The 13184-nt window shown below is 43.6% G+C and overlaps 1 protein-coding gene across 2 annotated transcripts in view; it reads right to left on the bottom strand.

The window, feature by feature from the left end:
• Positions 1–13184, bottom strand: part of pkd1a (polycystic kidney disease 1a) — a 61151-nt gene that overhangs the window by 30118 nt on the left and 17849 nt on the right. For both annotated transcript variants that reach the window (XM_041035347.1, XM_041035348.1), the window contains exons 9-19: positions 12267–12444; positions 9941–10155; positions 8196–8317; positions 7931–8081; positions 6303–6565; positions 5704–6060; positions 4894–5376; positions 4607–4738; positions 3814–3989; positions 2974–3104; positions 158–2781 (exon numbers count right to left, since the gene is read on the bottom strand). In XM_041035347.1, the coding sequence (XP_040891281.1) occupies positions 158–2781; positions 2974–3104; positions 3814–3989; positions 4607–4738; positions 4894–5376; positions 5704–6060; positions 6303–6565; positions 7931–8081; positions 8196–8317; positions 9941–10155; positions 12267–12444 (4832 nt within the window). The remainder of the gene's footprint in view (positions 1–157; positions 2782–2973; positions 3105–3813; positions 3990–4606; positions 4739–4893; positions 5377–5703; positions 6061–6302; positions 6566–7930; positions 8082–8195; positions 8318–9940; positions 10156–12266; positions 12445–13184) is intronic.

Genomic DNA, 13184 nt, shown 5'->3' with positions numbered 1-13184 from the left:
ACCTTAAATATTAACTTTAACATGTGATAGTCTTGTTTCTAATGACTGTTTTTAATGTTTAAAATGTATATTTTATCTTTTTAATGAAAAATGACCAGACAAAGCATCTATATTACATTCTCTTGTAATGTATGTTAACCATTGCCTTTTACTTTACCTGGTTGTGAGCAGTGAGATTCACCATGTAGGTATCCACCCTACTGAATACGTGGACATAGGTTTGGTTGGGTTGGGGTATAACAGTAGCATCTCCACTGATGCTGAGGATCAGACGAACGTCGGAGCCGGCTGCCATGGAAATGCTGAACTCCACCTTCTCACCGACTCCTGCAATCTTTGTACTTGCCTTCAGCTCCAACCCCTGAATTTTATCCTGAACAAAGAACTCCCTGGAAACCGCTTTTCCACTGATATTGTTGGTGGCATTCAGAGTAACAACAGCTGTCTTTGGCTCCGGGAAAATCAGAGACGTTTTCCTTCCTGTCTCTGTTCTTCCATCTAACAGCCACATCCATGTCACATCGGTTCCTGTCAGTACCTCTCCCCGGAGCGAAACGTTGACACCTGTTGCTACGTAATTCTGCTCCGTAACATTGGTAGCTGTGAACCTTAACCCAGTAATGACTTCCTGGACACTGACAATTTCTGTCACAACCTCTGAGCTAACTTTATTGAAGACCTCCACTGTAACTTGTTTCTGGCCGGGACTGAAGAAGGTGTGGGTCTTCCAGGGCTCATTCCACTGCAGAGCATCGCCATTCACAGACCAGAGGTACTGCAGGTCTGAGCCCGCCATAGTAAAGACTGTCAGGTTAGTTGAAGCATTCACTGCAACTGGATTGTTGCTGATCTGCAGGTGCACCCCTCTGGCTGGTTCCAGGAAGTGGATGGTTCTGTTGACAGACAGCTGGCCCAGGAGGTTGGTGGCTCGGAGAAAAATTTCACATGGACCTGGCGTAGAGAAATTCACCTCCACACTCTTCCCGCTTATGTTGAAGCTTGAGCTGAGTGGGTCTTGCTCTCTGATGAGGTTCCAAGTAAAAGTCATGTTGGTTCCTTCCTTTAATCCTGCTTGAAGGTGGAGGACGCGGTTTGTAGCAAAGCAGCAGCCGTCCACGTCTGTGCCTCCACCTCCTCCGATCTCCTTCTCTGCTAAAATCTGCAGTCCCTCCAGCTCACGTTGGACAAACAGGAAGATACTCGCTTGTGCCATTCCTACGTCATTCTCCGCAGTCACAATGATGTTGAAAGTGCCAACAGAGCGGAAGGTGTAAAATATGGTGTGAGTCCCTGGTATTGAGGTGCAGCGGTCACACAAGATCCAACTGAACCGGACACCATCTCCTTCCTCCATTTGGGCCTCAAAGTGAACCGAGGCATTGAGAGGGACATTTACCAAGCTGGCGTTGACGGTCAACCCACGGATTGGTGCGAGCACAGCAACGGGTAAAGTAGTGTGATTGCTGCTCACTGTGTTGGCTGCTGTCAGTGTGATGTTGTAGTTTCCGGAGACATTGTAGGTGTGGTGAGTGTTCTGGCCTATAAGCACATTTCCATCTCCAAAGTTCCAGGTGTAAGTGACATTGGAGGCCAGGGAAAAAGTTGTGAAAGTGTATGGCGCATTAAGTGTAAGGTTGTTGTACTTAGTGCTGTTATGTTTAATAACAATTGGTCCTATGGGCATCAGAACCTCAATCACAACACTGGCATTACTGGAGGAGATGTTATTGAAGACAGTGACTGTCACCATGTAATGACCTGGGTTTTTATACTTTGTCATAATATTCCCAGAACCACGAACGGGAACAAGGTCTTCCTTTCTACCAAAGTCCCACTGATAACTGTAGTTAAATTCTGGCTCGGCTCGGACCTTGAACTGGATCTCTTCTCCAACTGCGTAGTGTGATTTCTCAAGGGTAAGGCTGATGTTGGTCAAAGCTGGCTGCACACACACCCAATTAAAGAAGTTGGCCTTAGTGGCCTTGTTGACCCCACTGGAAAGAAGCAGGGAAAGGTGGTAGTTCCCACTTGTCCAGTAGGTGTGGGAGACTCTGGGGTTGCCGTGATGTGTCTCATTGGGGCTTCCGTCCCCAAAGCACCATTCATAAAGGTGAGCTGATTCGTTACCAGAAACCCAGACTTGAAAGTTGACAGGGGTCTGCTCTTGTATACAACCAGAGGGCTCCATCCTTATAACTTGGAAGACAAACACCTGCACTGGTAGGACTGTCCAAACAAAGCTCACAGCGTTCGTGGCAGTAATGTTCACTGTGTAGTTGCCATCTTTGATGTAGTTGTGTGACACGAGAGCTTCAGATTTAGAGTAGTTAGTCCCATCACCCATGGAGAAGGTCCATGTGACATTATTACCCGAAGCAAGGCGTGCCCACACTGCAGTAGGACTGTGAAGCTCCGTGGGAGAGGAGCTTTCAGCTGTTAGATCTTTAATCTCCTCATATACAAACATCTCAGCACAAGCCTCCGTAGAACTGATGGTGTTGTTTACCAATACACAGGCATTAAAGACGCCACTCTGCGCATAAGTGTGCGCCACACGGCGACCCTGCAGGGGGGCCGAACCATCTCCAAAGTGCCAGTCATAGTGAATTCCATAGGGGGAGGGCAGAGGGTGAGCCTCAAAATCAGCTGATTTGCCAGCGAGGAGGAGTCGTGGCTCTGTTTGTATATCGACACGTGTGAGGATGCTGTAGACGCTCATGTTGATGCTCTGACTGATGTTGTTGTAACGATTGGAAACTGACACCAGCGCAGTGTATATTCCTGTGCAGGGAGAGGGAAGAGAGGGCGAGTAAGGAAAAGGAGGTAAAATTAGCTTTATGCTATCATCTACCAGTAGCCTTATAACATTTTAACCTTGCATCAATTGAAACAAAGTCAAATTAAATTGGCTGCTGCTGTATTACTCATGATTATATGATAGCGCTGCTAATAAGGAAGTGGGTGAGGGCTTACCTGGCTGAGAGTAGATATAGGTGACATTGTTGCTTAAGAGGACCTGATTGGGGGAGTCTGGGCAGAGGAGGGCAGGGGGGTAGGGGGGCTTGTAGTCAAACTCCTTATATCCCCCGTCACCAAAAGACCATCTGCAGCATAACAGAGACAATGTAAAACCATTAAAAGACAGAGGAGCTTCAGAGAAGTACAGGGAGCTTAGATGAATAGCTGCACTGATAACCATTTCCACCCACACACACACACACACACACACTAGTTGGAAAGTGGGAATCTTCTCTGACGAGGCAATAGAGGGCTTGGACAAGGAGAAGTGGAAACTCAAAACTCAGGAAGCCTCTCTGGACCAAGAATGGTGAGAGTGGAGGGAAACTAAGTGAAAGAGTGCACCACAGTTGGGAGGGTGGGAATGTGAAAGAGGGAGGGAGGAAAAAGAGCAAAAGAGAAAGAGTGGAAGAAAAAGGAAAAAAAAGTGCAGGGGAAACAGCCGAGCAGAAGGGAAAATTCTTGTCAGCAATCTGCTCTAACCACACGGTTATAAATCCAAGGCTCTGCATGGTATGACTGCTGCCGTGCTATTATGGCGCACAGGAAGACGAAAACAGAGAAAAGAGCAAAGAGAAAGAGGGAGAGAGACAGACAGAGGAGAAGAAACAAGCAGCCAAACACAAACAGATGCACTGTGTTTTCACTCAGCCTTAAAAATAAAAACAAGAAGAAAAGACAGACATACAGACACAGTTTTTTTTAGCATAAGTTTTGATGATAAAACACAGAAGACGATTTGTATTCATCTGTCTATCTATGATTCTGTCCCCTCTATTCTCCCTCTGTTCATACCGGAAGGTGGCGGCCACAGACATGTCCACGAGCACAGAAGTGGTGAGGGTCTGAGTGGAGCCCTGAGGGACCACATCTGGCACACCCTTCACTGTGAGGTTGGCCATGGGCTGCAGGCGGTCCACCGTCACGTTGAAATGCTCCGTGAGGGTGCTGACATGGTTCATGGCCGTCACCTGGAAAAGATGAGACAAGACCAGTAAGACAGCTGAAGACAGTGGGTAAGAAGGTGACGTCTTGTGTCTCTAAGCGAGCCATTAATGTCTCACAACATTATGAGGTGCAACCATCCATACATATGATGTGAGCTGTAAAGATCTCTAGTAGATTAATCAGTAACTATTTCGATAATCGATTCAATCTTTTAAAGCCAAAACACTAAAACTGACTGGTTCTGTCTTTCTTAAAAGTAAATATTTGCTGGTTGAATTTCTTTGGATTTTGAACTGTTGGTCAGACAAAACAAGCTACTTGAAAGCATTAACTTGGGCTCTGGGACCCTGTTATGGGCATTTTTCACAATTTTCTGACATTTATAGACCAGCAGTTAGTTGACAACATTCAGCAGATTGCATAATCAGTGTTCCAGGAAGGTCTTCAAGAAAAACCCAAATGCTAATAACTTGATTTTATAGTAATTCAGGGAGTGTTCAGAGTTGAAAAGTGTTCTAACATATGACAATTGTATTACTACAAAATCCTCACTTCAAGATTGCATGTGCAATACATTTACATAATGGAAAACCAAGTTAATCTTACTGTCAACTTTAAACAACATGTGACAGAAACTCACTGTGAGCTTGTAGACGGCAGCGTGCTGGTAGATGACATTGAGAACAGTGTTGTAATAGGTGAAGTAGGGCTTGTCATCCACTGTCCATTTAAATGTGGGACTGGAGCCTTCAAGTACTGATGCTGTGTAGCTCTAAAACAAACACAAATATATATACATACATATGAAGACATGATAAAAAAAATAGACATATATATATATATGAAATACGAACTCTTAATACAATGACCTGACACCAATTTAATATATTTATGAGCAAACACTCAAATCCACACACAGCAACTCACCACGACTGACTCCATCAGCACCCTGTGTGCAGGGTGTGGCTGCACCACCAGTCCTCTCAGAGGCTCTTCCAGCTGGACGACCGTAATCAGGCTGGCCTCTGTCACATTGTTGTGGGCCTCCAGCTCCACCTGCACTGGACCCCTCTGCTCCTCCACTCCCAGGTTCAGATCCAGCACTGCATATTGGCTGGGCTCGGCCACCTTGACCCCAGACCCTGAGCTGGACTCGGGCTGACAGAGTGCTGGGCTGGACGGAAACTCGGATGGACATTCTGGCTGGAAGGTCACGATGTGATTACTGCCCCGCCGAGACGCCTTTGTTATGTAGCGAGACTGGACACGGAGCAGCAGGCGGGTGTCATTGGGCTGAAGGTAGAGGGTGCCATTCTTGGGAAGGGGGTGGAGGATTGTCAAGCCCAGAGGTGGCACCACCCGCAGTGGGCACGATGCTGAGGCTGGGTATGACGGCTCAGCAGAAGTCACCTAAAATTTATCAAATAAAATTTTGTCTCAATTATTAGGTAAATACAATAGGAGTACCACTGTAGGACAAAAACTAATACAGATGCTTAATGGGTGTTGATTGATTAGCATGTGGTGACACTGAAAACACATACAAAAATATTGGTAAAATCTATTATATGTAATTTCATCCCAAGCAAAATGTTAAATGCAAAGTTAACTGCTTCATCTAATTCTTAGAGGAAAAACTATACAGTATATGTTTAAAATTCTTTATGTGATCTCCTCATACATGTTGATATCTCCCAATTGCATGCTGGGATATGACAGGCTGCTTTGATGTCTTACCAGCAGGCTGTAGAGTCCAGGCTCGGGTAAACCAGCAGACAGCTGTGCTCCCTGCAGCTGGGTCTCATTGTGTCCCACATAGAGCACTCTGACCGGGCAGACTACTTCCTCCAGCCACACTCCCTCTCCATCCTCCACCAGCATGTCCACGTCAAGCTCTGGGTCAACCAAGCTGTCTGTTGACTGTCTGGTGTTGTTGATCCAGAACCACTCTGACTGGTTGAGGGCTAAAACAGGTTGTCGCCACTGTGAGTGTGAGGAGGACTGGCAGCGGAGCAGGGAGGCGGGCCCGGCGTCGTGCTGCAGGGCAATGACATCACCACGGGAAACCAGGAGGTCCTCCAGTTGCTCTTGTACCTGTGAGAAACAGTGATCAGAAGAGTGTAAGTTATAGGAAACCACAGACCAGAGACAGGTAGATGAAAGGAGGATTACAGATTACCAACTTTGCAAAAAATAAGTGTCTTCTTAACTGAAACAAAACTTAATCTGCTTCTTTTGTTACAGTGAAATGGCAAGCTTTGCACAACAGCTGCAGCTTCTGGGCTTTCTGTATTTTCCACAGATTCAAGTTCAACAGCAAAAGTAAATCCTCTCACCACTACATGAGCAGCTGGTCCCGCTGGTAGAGTGAAGACCACCTCATTTTGTAGGGTGTAACGGGGCTTCTGCACCCAAGGGGGCAGGCGGTGAGCCTGGGTGCAGTTAGGACAGGAGGATGGCTGGCAGGGACTAGATAGGGCCAGACACTGGTGCTGGAAGGGACACCACTGCTGTAGTTGGGGGCAAGAGGGTGGATCACCAGTCCTAGTGTCATTCGGGACACAAACAGCCACTGGAGCGCACACTGGACCTCCACAACCTGAGACACAAGACATATTTTGTTTTAATCATTCTTTTTTTTTTTTTTTTTTGTACTGAATTTGGTACTAGCTACAGAATACAAAACAGACCAAGTTGTACCTTCTCTTATTCCCTTTACTTTCTGTTTTTCATTATGCAGCTGACTGTTCTTTTATATCACAGGTTTGTTACTGATACATCTTAATGATACATTTTAATGTTGTATCTGGTGAAAGTGCTCCTAATTTTATCTCTACCTTCTTACTATAGATAACTATATGTAGATAGCTATTTTATATACTTTTGGGTAGTCTGATGTAGAAAACTGCATCATGTTTTATGAACTCATTATGTGTTTTCTATGTAAAAGTAAAAAGAACAATATTTTACTCTGAAATCTATTGGAGTGAATGTTACTTTCCACCAACTGATGAGGTCTACTCATATATTCTTTTTGTTTAATGGCAACAACTGCATCGTGAATAAAAATAAGACATTTATTTTATTTATCATTTTCAAAAAGAAAAAACCCAATGATAGATACTTTTAGGAGAAACTGTAAAAACACAAGACAAACAAATCGGAAGCGAAGATGATGTGCCAGTGTGGGTTTCCCTGTCACTTTACATCTAACAAGCATAATGGTGAATGACTGCAGATAAAAGCAATAATTAGTAGATCAGAGCGGTGAAATCAAACAAGCAAATTTCTCCAGAACAATGCCAAAAAGTGTGCACTTACGTATTGTGAATGTAAAAGATTTGTCTGTGTGTGTGTGTGTATTTGTAGTGGGAACATAATTAGTGTGCTGGGCTGATATCCAGCTGCAAGTCGGGTAGAGCAAACTTGCTTTCTGTGTAATTAATAATCCACTTGCATTATCTCATTATCTCCATTGTCTCCTGCTTCTGCATTCACAAATTCCAAATGAAAGTTTTACAGAAAATGTGTCTTTAACAAGCCACTCGTCTCTCTGTGGATTTCTGTGTCTCTCATATCTTTCCTGTGCTTCCACTCTCTGCTCCTCTGTCTGATGCACATCTTTGATGCTATGTCTCAGTGGGAAAGCAGAAAAAACACAGAGAGCATTTCAATCAATTTGTGCCATGTGCCACACAGCGTTGCAGTCACGTGTTGCGTGTCTGGACGAGGACAGGAAGGAGCTCAGAATGGAGGTGACCTTGACCGGTTTTGTTCCCCTCCTGTTGTCCTACTTCCTGTCTCCGTTCAAGCTCTTCTTTCATGTTCACCTGCCTAACAACTTTAGACAAGGTTGGTCAGCATGTGTGTGTGTCTGTCTAACTGGACGTGTGGATGCAGGTGGCTTATATGTTTTTTTTAACACCTGAGAGAGTGTGTTTCTGTGGTTTCATGTGTGACTCACCGGGTAGCAGCAGGTGCAGGCCGGGATAATGACAATGAGGCCTGTAGGTCTGGAATCGGACGTGGATTTGTGAGCTGAGTTCCTGCGTGACAAACTCAAGGGAGGACAGACGACCTGCCTGAACGAAGCTCAGGGCTGGGAACAACAGCACCTGAGTGAGAAAGAAATTAGGTAAAATTGAGAAAAGCAGACACAAAGTGCAGCAAAAGAAAGTTTGAGGATAACAGTACAATGCTTAAATAAACAAGCTAAGATTCCTCCTCACCTCTATGCCACTCCTGGGAGGTTGTGGAGCAGAGAGCGGAGCGGCTGGGGCATGGTGCAAAGGATTATGGGAGGTAAACACAGCCAGTCCCACCATGTAGATCCCTGCATCTGGAACACGCACTGTAGAGGCAGAAGCAGAGTAAAGTCAAGGTGACAAAAGAGGAGGGAGGATTGAGGGATTTGAAAAGCGGGGAGAGAAGAGAGGTAGCGAAGGCAATTTGTAAGAAATGATGGAGCAACTGCAGTCGACACAGACAGAAGCGTAGAGAGAAGAGGAAGAGAGAGGGAGAACAAGCCTCTGAAGAAACAGGCTAAACAAAAACCAAAGGAAGAACATTTCAGTACAAAATGAATCTGCTCATTGCAGACTGACACAAACACAGAGACAGAATCACAGACTGGACCAAAAAACAACAATTATACCATTAGCCAGGCAGACACAAACACAAACACAAACACAAACACAAACACAAACACACACACACACACACACACACACACACACACACACACACAGACTGCAACTTGACACATATCTACACTGAATTTCACAGTGTGGAGCTGAATTACTTTACAGTTCTGAAGGCAGCTTTAGACACTGCAGACTTCTCTAATGACTGTTGTACGTATCTTGAGAGGAATTCAGCCTCATCAAGGCCATTCCTGTGGAGCCGACTGATGTGGTCAATCCAGTTTTGATTGAGCGACAAGTGAAGTGTTGCACTAGATGCTGTTTTAAGTCAACTGCAGAACATGTTCTATTTCACGATAATAACAAAAGCTGAAGACCCTCTCTTCACTGGCTCAGCAATGTGTGTAATATCAAATCTAAATCGAAAAAAAAAAATCAGCCCTGTTTTTGTATACCCTGGTCGTGCATCTGCACATTAAATGTAGATGTCATGTTATTTTGCCTGCATCCAGACATGTTTTTAACACCGACTCCCCAACATTATGCTGGCCACTTATCATCGAGATGTGGTAAACACTTTGCACTTTCTGTTCGTTCATTCAAAATGGCAGCAGATGTACAGATCTCCAGCTGCCACATATAAATAGTATAAAACACTTGAAATACTATGAAGTTTGCTTATTTTCTGCAGCCTTCAGAATTTGATGGCCCCATGGAAATTTTAATCAATATAGTGAGTGTTCGATTCCTTGCCAAATGAAGTATATACATATATAATTGATGACAAATGGAAAAACTTACAATTATATAGGGTAACAAAATTATTACATTTAGCATGTAGAATTGTTTCCATGCCTCCCCTGTCCACCTAGTCTGAAAACGTGACACTGTTTTTTAACAGAGACAAATTTTTAAATTTGTCAAATTATTAAAATATGATTATTCCGATGTAATCATAAGGTTGTAAATGATGGACAGTCTCCGAATGCTTTTTATTCAAGGAGCAATTTGTATCAGTGCCAAGTGTGCTCCAATTAGAAACCGTGCCTCTGGGAGCCAGTTTTGTGCTTGTGACTAGTTATGAAGGAGGATGTTTGCTTCTTGTTTCTACGCTTGTTTGTGCCACAGCTTAATTTACCTAGAACTGATAGTTAAGAAAGATGAAATTCTCAGCTCTTCACAACAAACAACTAAGGATCAGAGGAATCTGAGGAGAAAAAAGTGCCTTAGTTTTAATTTTCTTCCCCTAATTATTGGTTTCTAGGTATTTTAAGTGCCTCATATTTTTGTGTGCATATGTCAGTATGTTAATGTGAATGTATAGAGCTCACCTTGAGGCCTGTACTGGCAGACAAAGGCACGCTTGGAACTGCACAGGTGTGAACTGGTCTGACTGCGCTGATCGAGGGACACGCACAGGTTTCCACGGGAGATCGGGGAACGATGTGGCAAGCCCTCCTCTCCCTCCTGTGCCTCTGAGCCATTCACCCAACGCAGCTTCCCAAGAGAGTTGACATCGCTCAAGCCCAGCCACACACCTCGTTCCCTGGGGGAGGAACGGACAGGTAACACACAGATTAACTCAGTAACTGCTTGACATTTAGCTTTGTGGCTGCTGACAGCCGGAAAATTGGCTCCTTCAACTGAAATGTCCACAGAAAGACACACATTTAAACACTACCAAACGTACGAAAAGAATAAATTCCAGATGAAATGATATAAGAACATCCATGTAATTCAAGGGTAAGTAATACAAAGATGGCAAAATCTCTTTTCCATACATGTCCTGGTGAATATGATTGTACTGTCAGATAAGGAACAACACATCACAAAGAAAACTCCTTACAAAACATCCAGACTTCAATCAATGTGGGTCTCAGTAAGTGGCACTGAATTATGTGCCAGCTTGGCTTCAACAATCAATGATTGCAGGGAAGAGAGAGCATGAAAAGTGGTTCTGACTGAACCCCAATGGGATGTTACAGAGGCGATGTCAGATATTTAGTATGTCACTGTGATTACGACAGAGAAATTGGATTTTCACTCCATGAGTCTACTAATGGACTGCACACCCCCGCCCCACAAAATGGTGTTAGCTCCAAAAGAAAAGTCATTGTATGACGCACAACAATCTAAAGACACATGGAAGCAAGCCCATGTCCAAAAATTCACCTGGATAAAAACAACTTTTTTCTTTCTTTTTTTTGTTTTTGGTCAGACTTTTCTACACTGGCTGACTACTCACATCTGTGAAAACGACATCTAAAAGAGTGGACAGGGGTTAAAAAATACAAGCAGAGAGGGAACAAGAAAAAAGGGTCTTTGTGGCAAAAAAACAAGGACTGATTTAAAAAAAAAAAAATTCCTTATATAAGCGTGGGGGTGGAGAAACACACGAGCAGGGGAGGAGTGAGGGGATAAGCTCCATCTGCAGCAGGTTTTTTCTTCTCTCATCCACTGCACTCTTCGAGGGCAGGGCCTCTACCCTCACATTAACACACACACACACACACACACCATGAGCTGTGGACTCCTCCTCCCAGGGTGTTAAAGTTCCAATGCAGCTGTGCTTTTACAGATGTGTTTTTTTGCGACCTTCTCTGACCTAAACACCAAACACCGGAGGCCTTCAGACCAGAGCAAGGTCAGAAACTTTTTCGTTGTAGCAAAGCCAAATCCAGAGCGACGTCCATATACAGTGCATCGTACAGATGTGCAGTACATACAGCACAGAATGATTACTATTTTGGTGGAAAGGCACTGCATACTGTTATCAAGGCTAAGTCTGACGTCATGATCTTTGCATCTGAATAAGCACAGCACTATGTGGGAAAAAACAGCATTTCAGTATCTGGCCACAGAATAAAATGAAAAACAGATAAAAATGAATAGATGACAAATAGATGACAAAGGACAAATAAACCAGAGAACCTGCAGTAAACTTCAAATATGAAATTCATAAACAGTAAGTAACGAATAATGAAAAGTACTGTCCTTGAAAACAGCCGCATGCCTGTACAAGACATGCACGTGCACACACACACACACACACACACACACACACACACACACACACACACACGCACACAAACAGAGTCACGTTCAGTAAAATGAGCCTGAAGATGCACACAGATAGGCGGAGAGAGACAAGAAAAACACATTTTACACACACCTCTATCCAAACCATGTACTTTTGTGATTGTCTGTGATCGAAAGTTCAACATCTGTTTTGAGTATTTGTTGTCTGTTTCAGTGTTTCTTTGGATGTCGCTTCTGCAAACAGACTGCAACATGGTGAGAACTATTAACTTTGTAATGCAAACAGGGAATGACACATTGTGTCACAGAGCTGGCAGGTTATCTGTTTTATATCTGCCAACTTTCTACAAAGCTTGGTCTCTTCTGCTGATACAATATGAATATTGACATCTGTCTGTTTATATATATCTATTTATGTGTTGAGAGTCAACATTAATACTAATACAGTAGTAGTTGAAGAAAATGTTAACTGTTTTTCAGTCTTAGTTTGAGTAAAACTGATATCACAAATTAAGAAAAACAATGAATATGCATAAATGTACAGTATTATAGCAAAAGAGCACACAGAAAAATGCTGAGGCCTCATTTCTGCACTCCAAACAGACGGAAAACACTCACTGTGTGACTCTGTGGGCCAGCAGGTTACGCAGCGCATCACTCCTGACTATTGCCAGATCCCCGCCGCGCTCTAAACACTGTTGTCGAGCACTTGTCCAGCTAAACTCCCCCGGAACTATCTGGAAACAGCATGAGGACTCTGCGTGGTACACCCCATCTTTTGGACAGTGAGCGGAGGCTGGCGGAGGACAGACATGAGTCACATGATTTCCCAGATCTTTTGAAGGCACACTTGCAACATCATGGAAAGATACAACTGGGTAAAAAAAGGCTTTGCACAAAGGTGTACTGTACACAGTAAAACTCTGTAAAACACATTCTGACAACACTTCATTCAGATTCAGGGGGATGATAACTTACATATCATTATAAATCAACATGTTCACAAAGTCAATACAGTTATAACATTTGTATCTATACAGTGCTGTCAGTTTAGGGTGCTCTGAGAAATGTTAGCAAACTGTGAAAAAGGGAAAAAGTACAGGAAAAGGTGACACGAAAATACTGATGCCACAGTATCAGAGTGCACTGATTTATTACTGTATGATCAATACTGAATATTTATTGTGGAAGTGGAATTAATGTGACCTTTTCTTCTAGGAGTTTGTCCGTCTGACCAGACAAAAAGTTTGTAAATTTATGACTAAGGCTTCAGTGATGGATCACTCTGCTCTGACCACCTGTGACCAACTTCAAGACGTTCAGATTGTAGAGAGGAGATAGGCCGCTGCAAAGCTCTAACTTAAAACAGTTGCAATCAATATTTTTTATACATAACTTAAACAACAGATCACATGCGGTGAAAGCTTGTGGTGATGAACCCATAGAGAATTATCACCTGGCTCGCTTTAGCTCCTTTCAGTTCATTGCTTTGATTTTTTCTTGCCCACAGCTTTGCTGCTTTGGTTCACTACAATC

Source organism: Toxotes jaculatrix, chromosome 4 (assembly GCF_017976425.1).
Source record: "Toxotes jaculatrix isolate fToxJac2 chromosome 4, fToxJac2.pri, whole genome shotgun sequence".
Classification (NCBI taxonomy): domain Eukaryota; kingdom Metazoa; phylum Chordata; class Actinopteri; family Toxotidae; genus Toxotes; species Toxotes jaculatrix.
The sequence above is the reverse complement of the archived record's forward strand: the minus strand, read 5'-3'. Positions and strand labels throughout refer to the sequence as shown.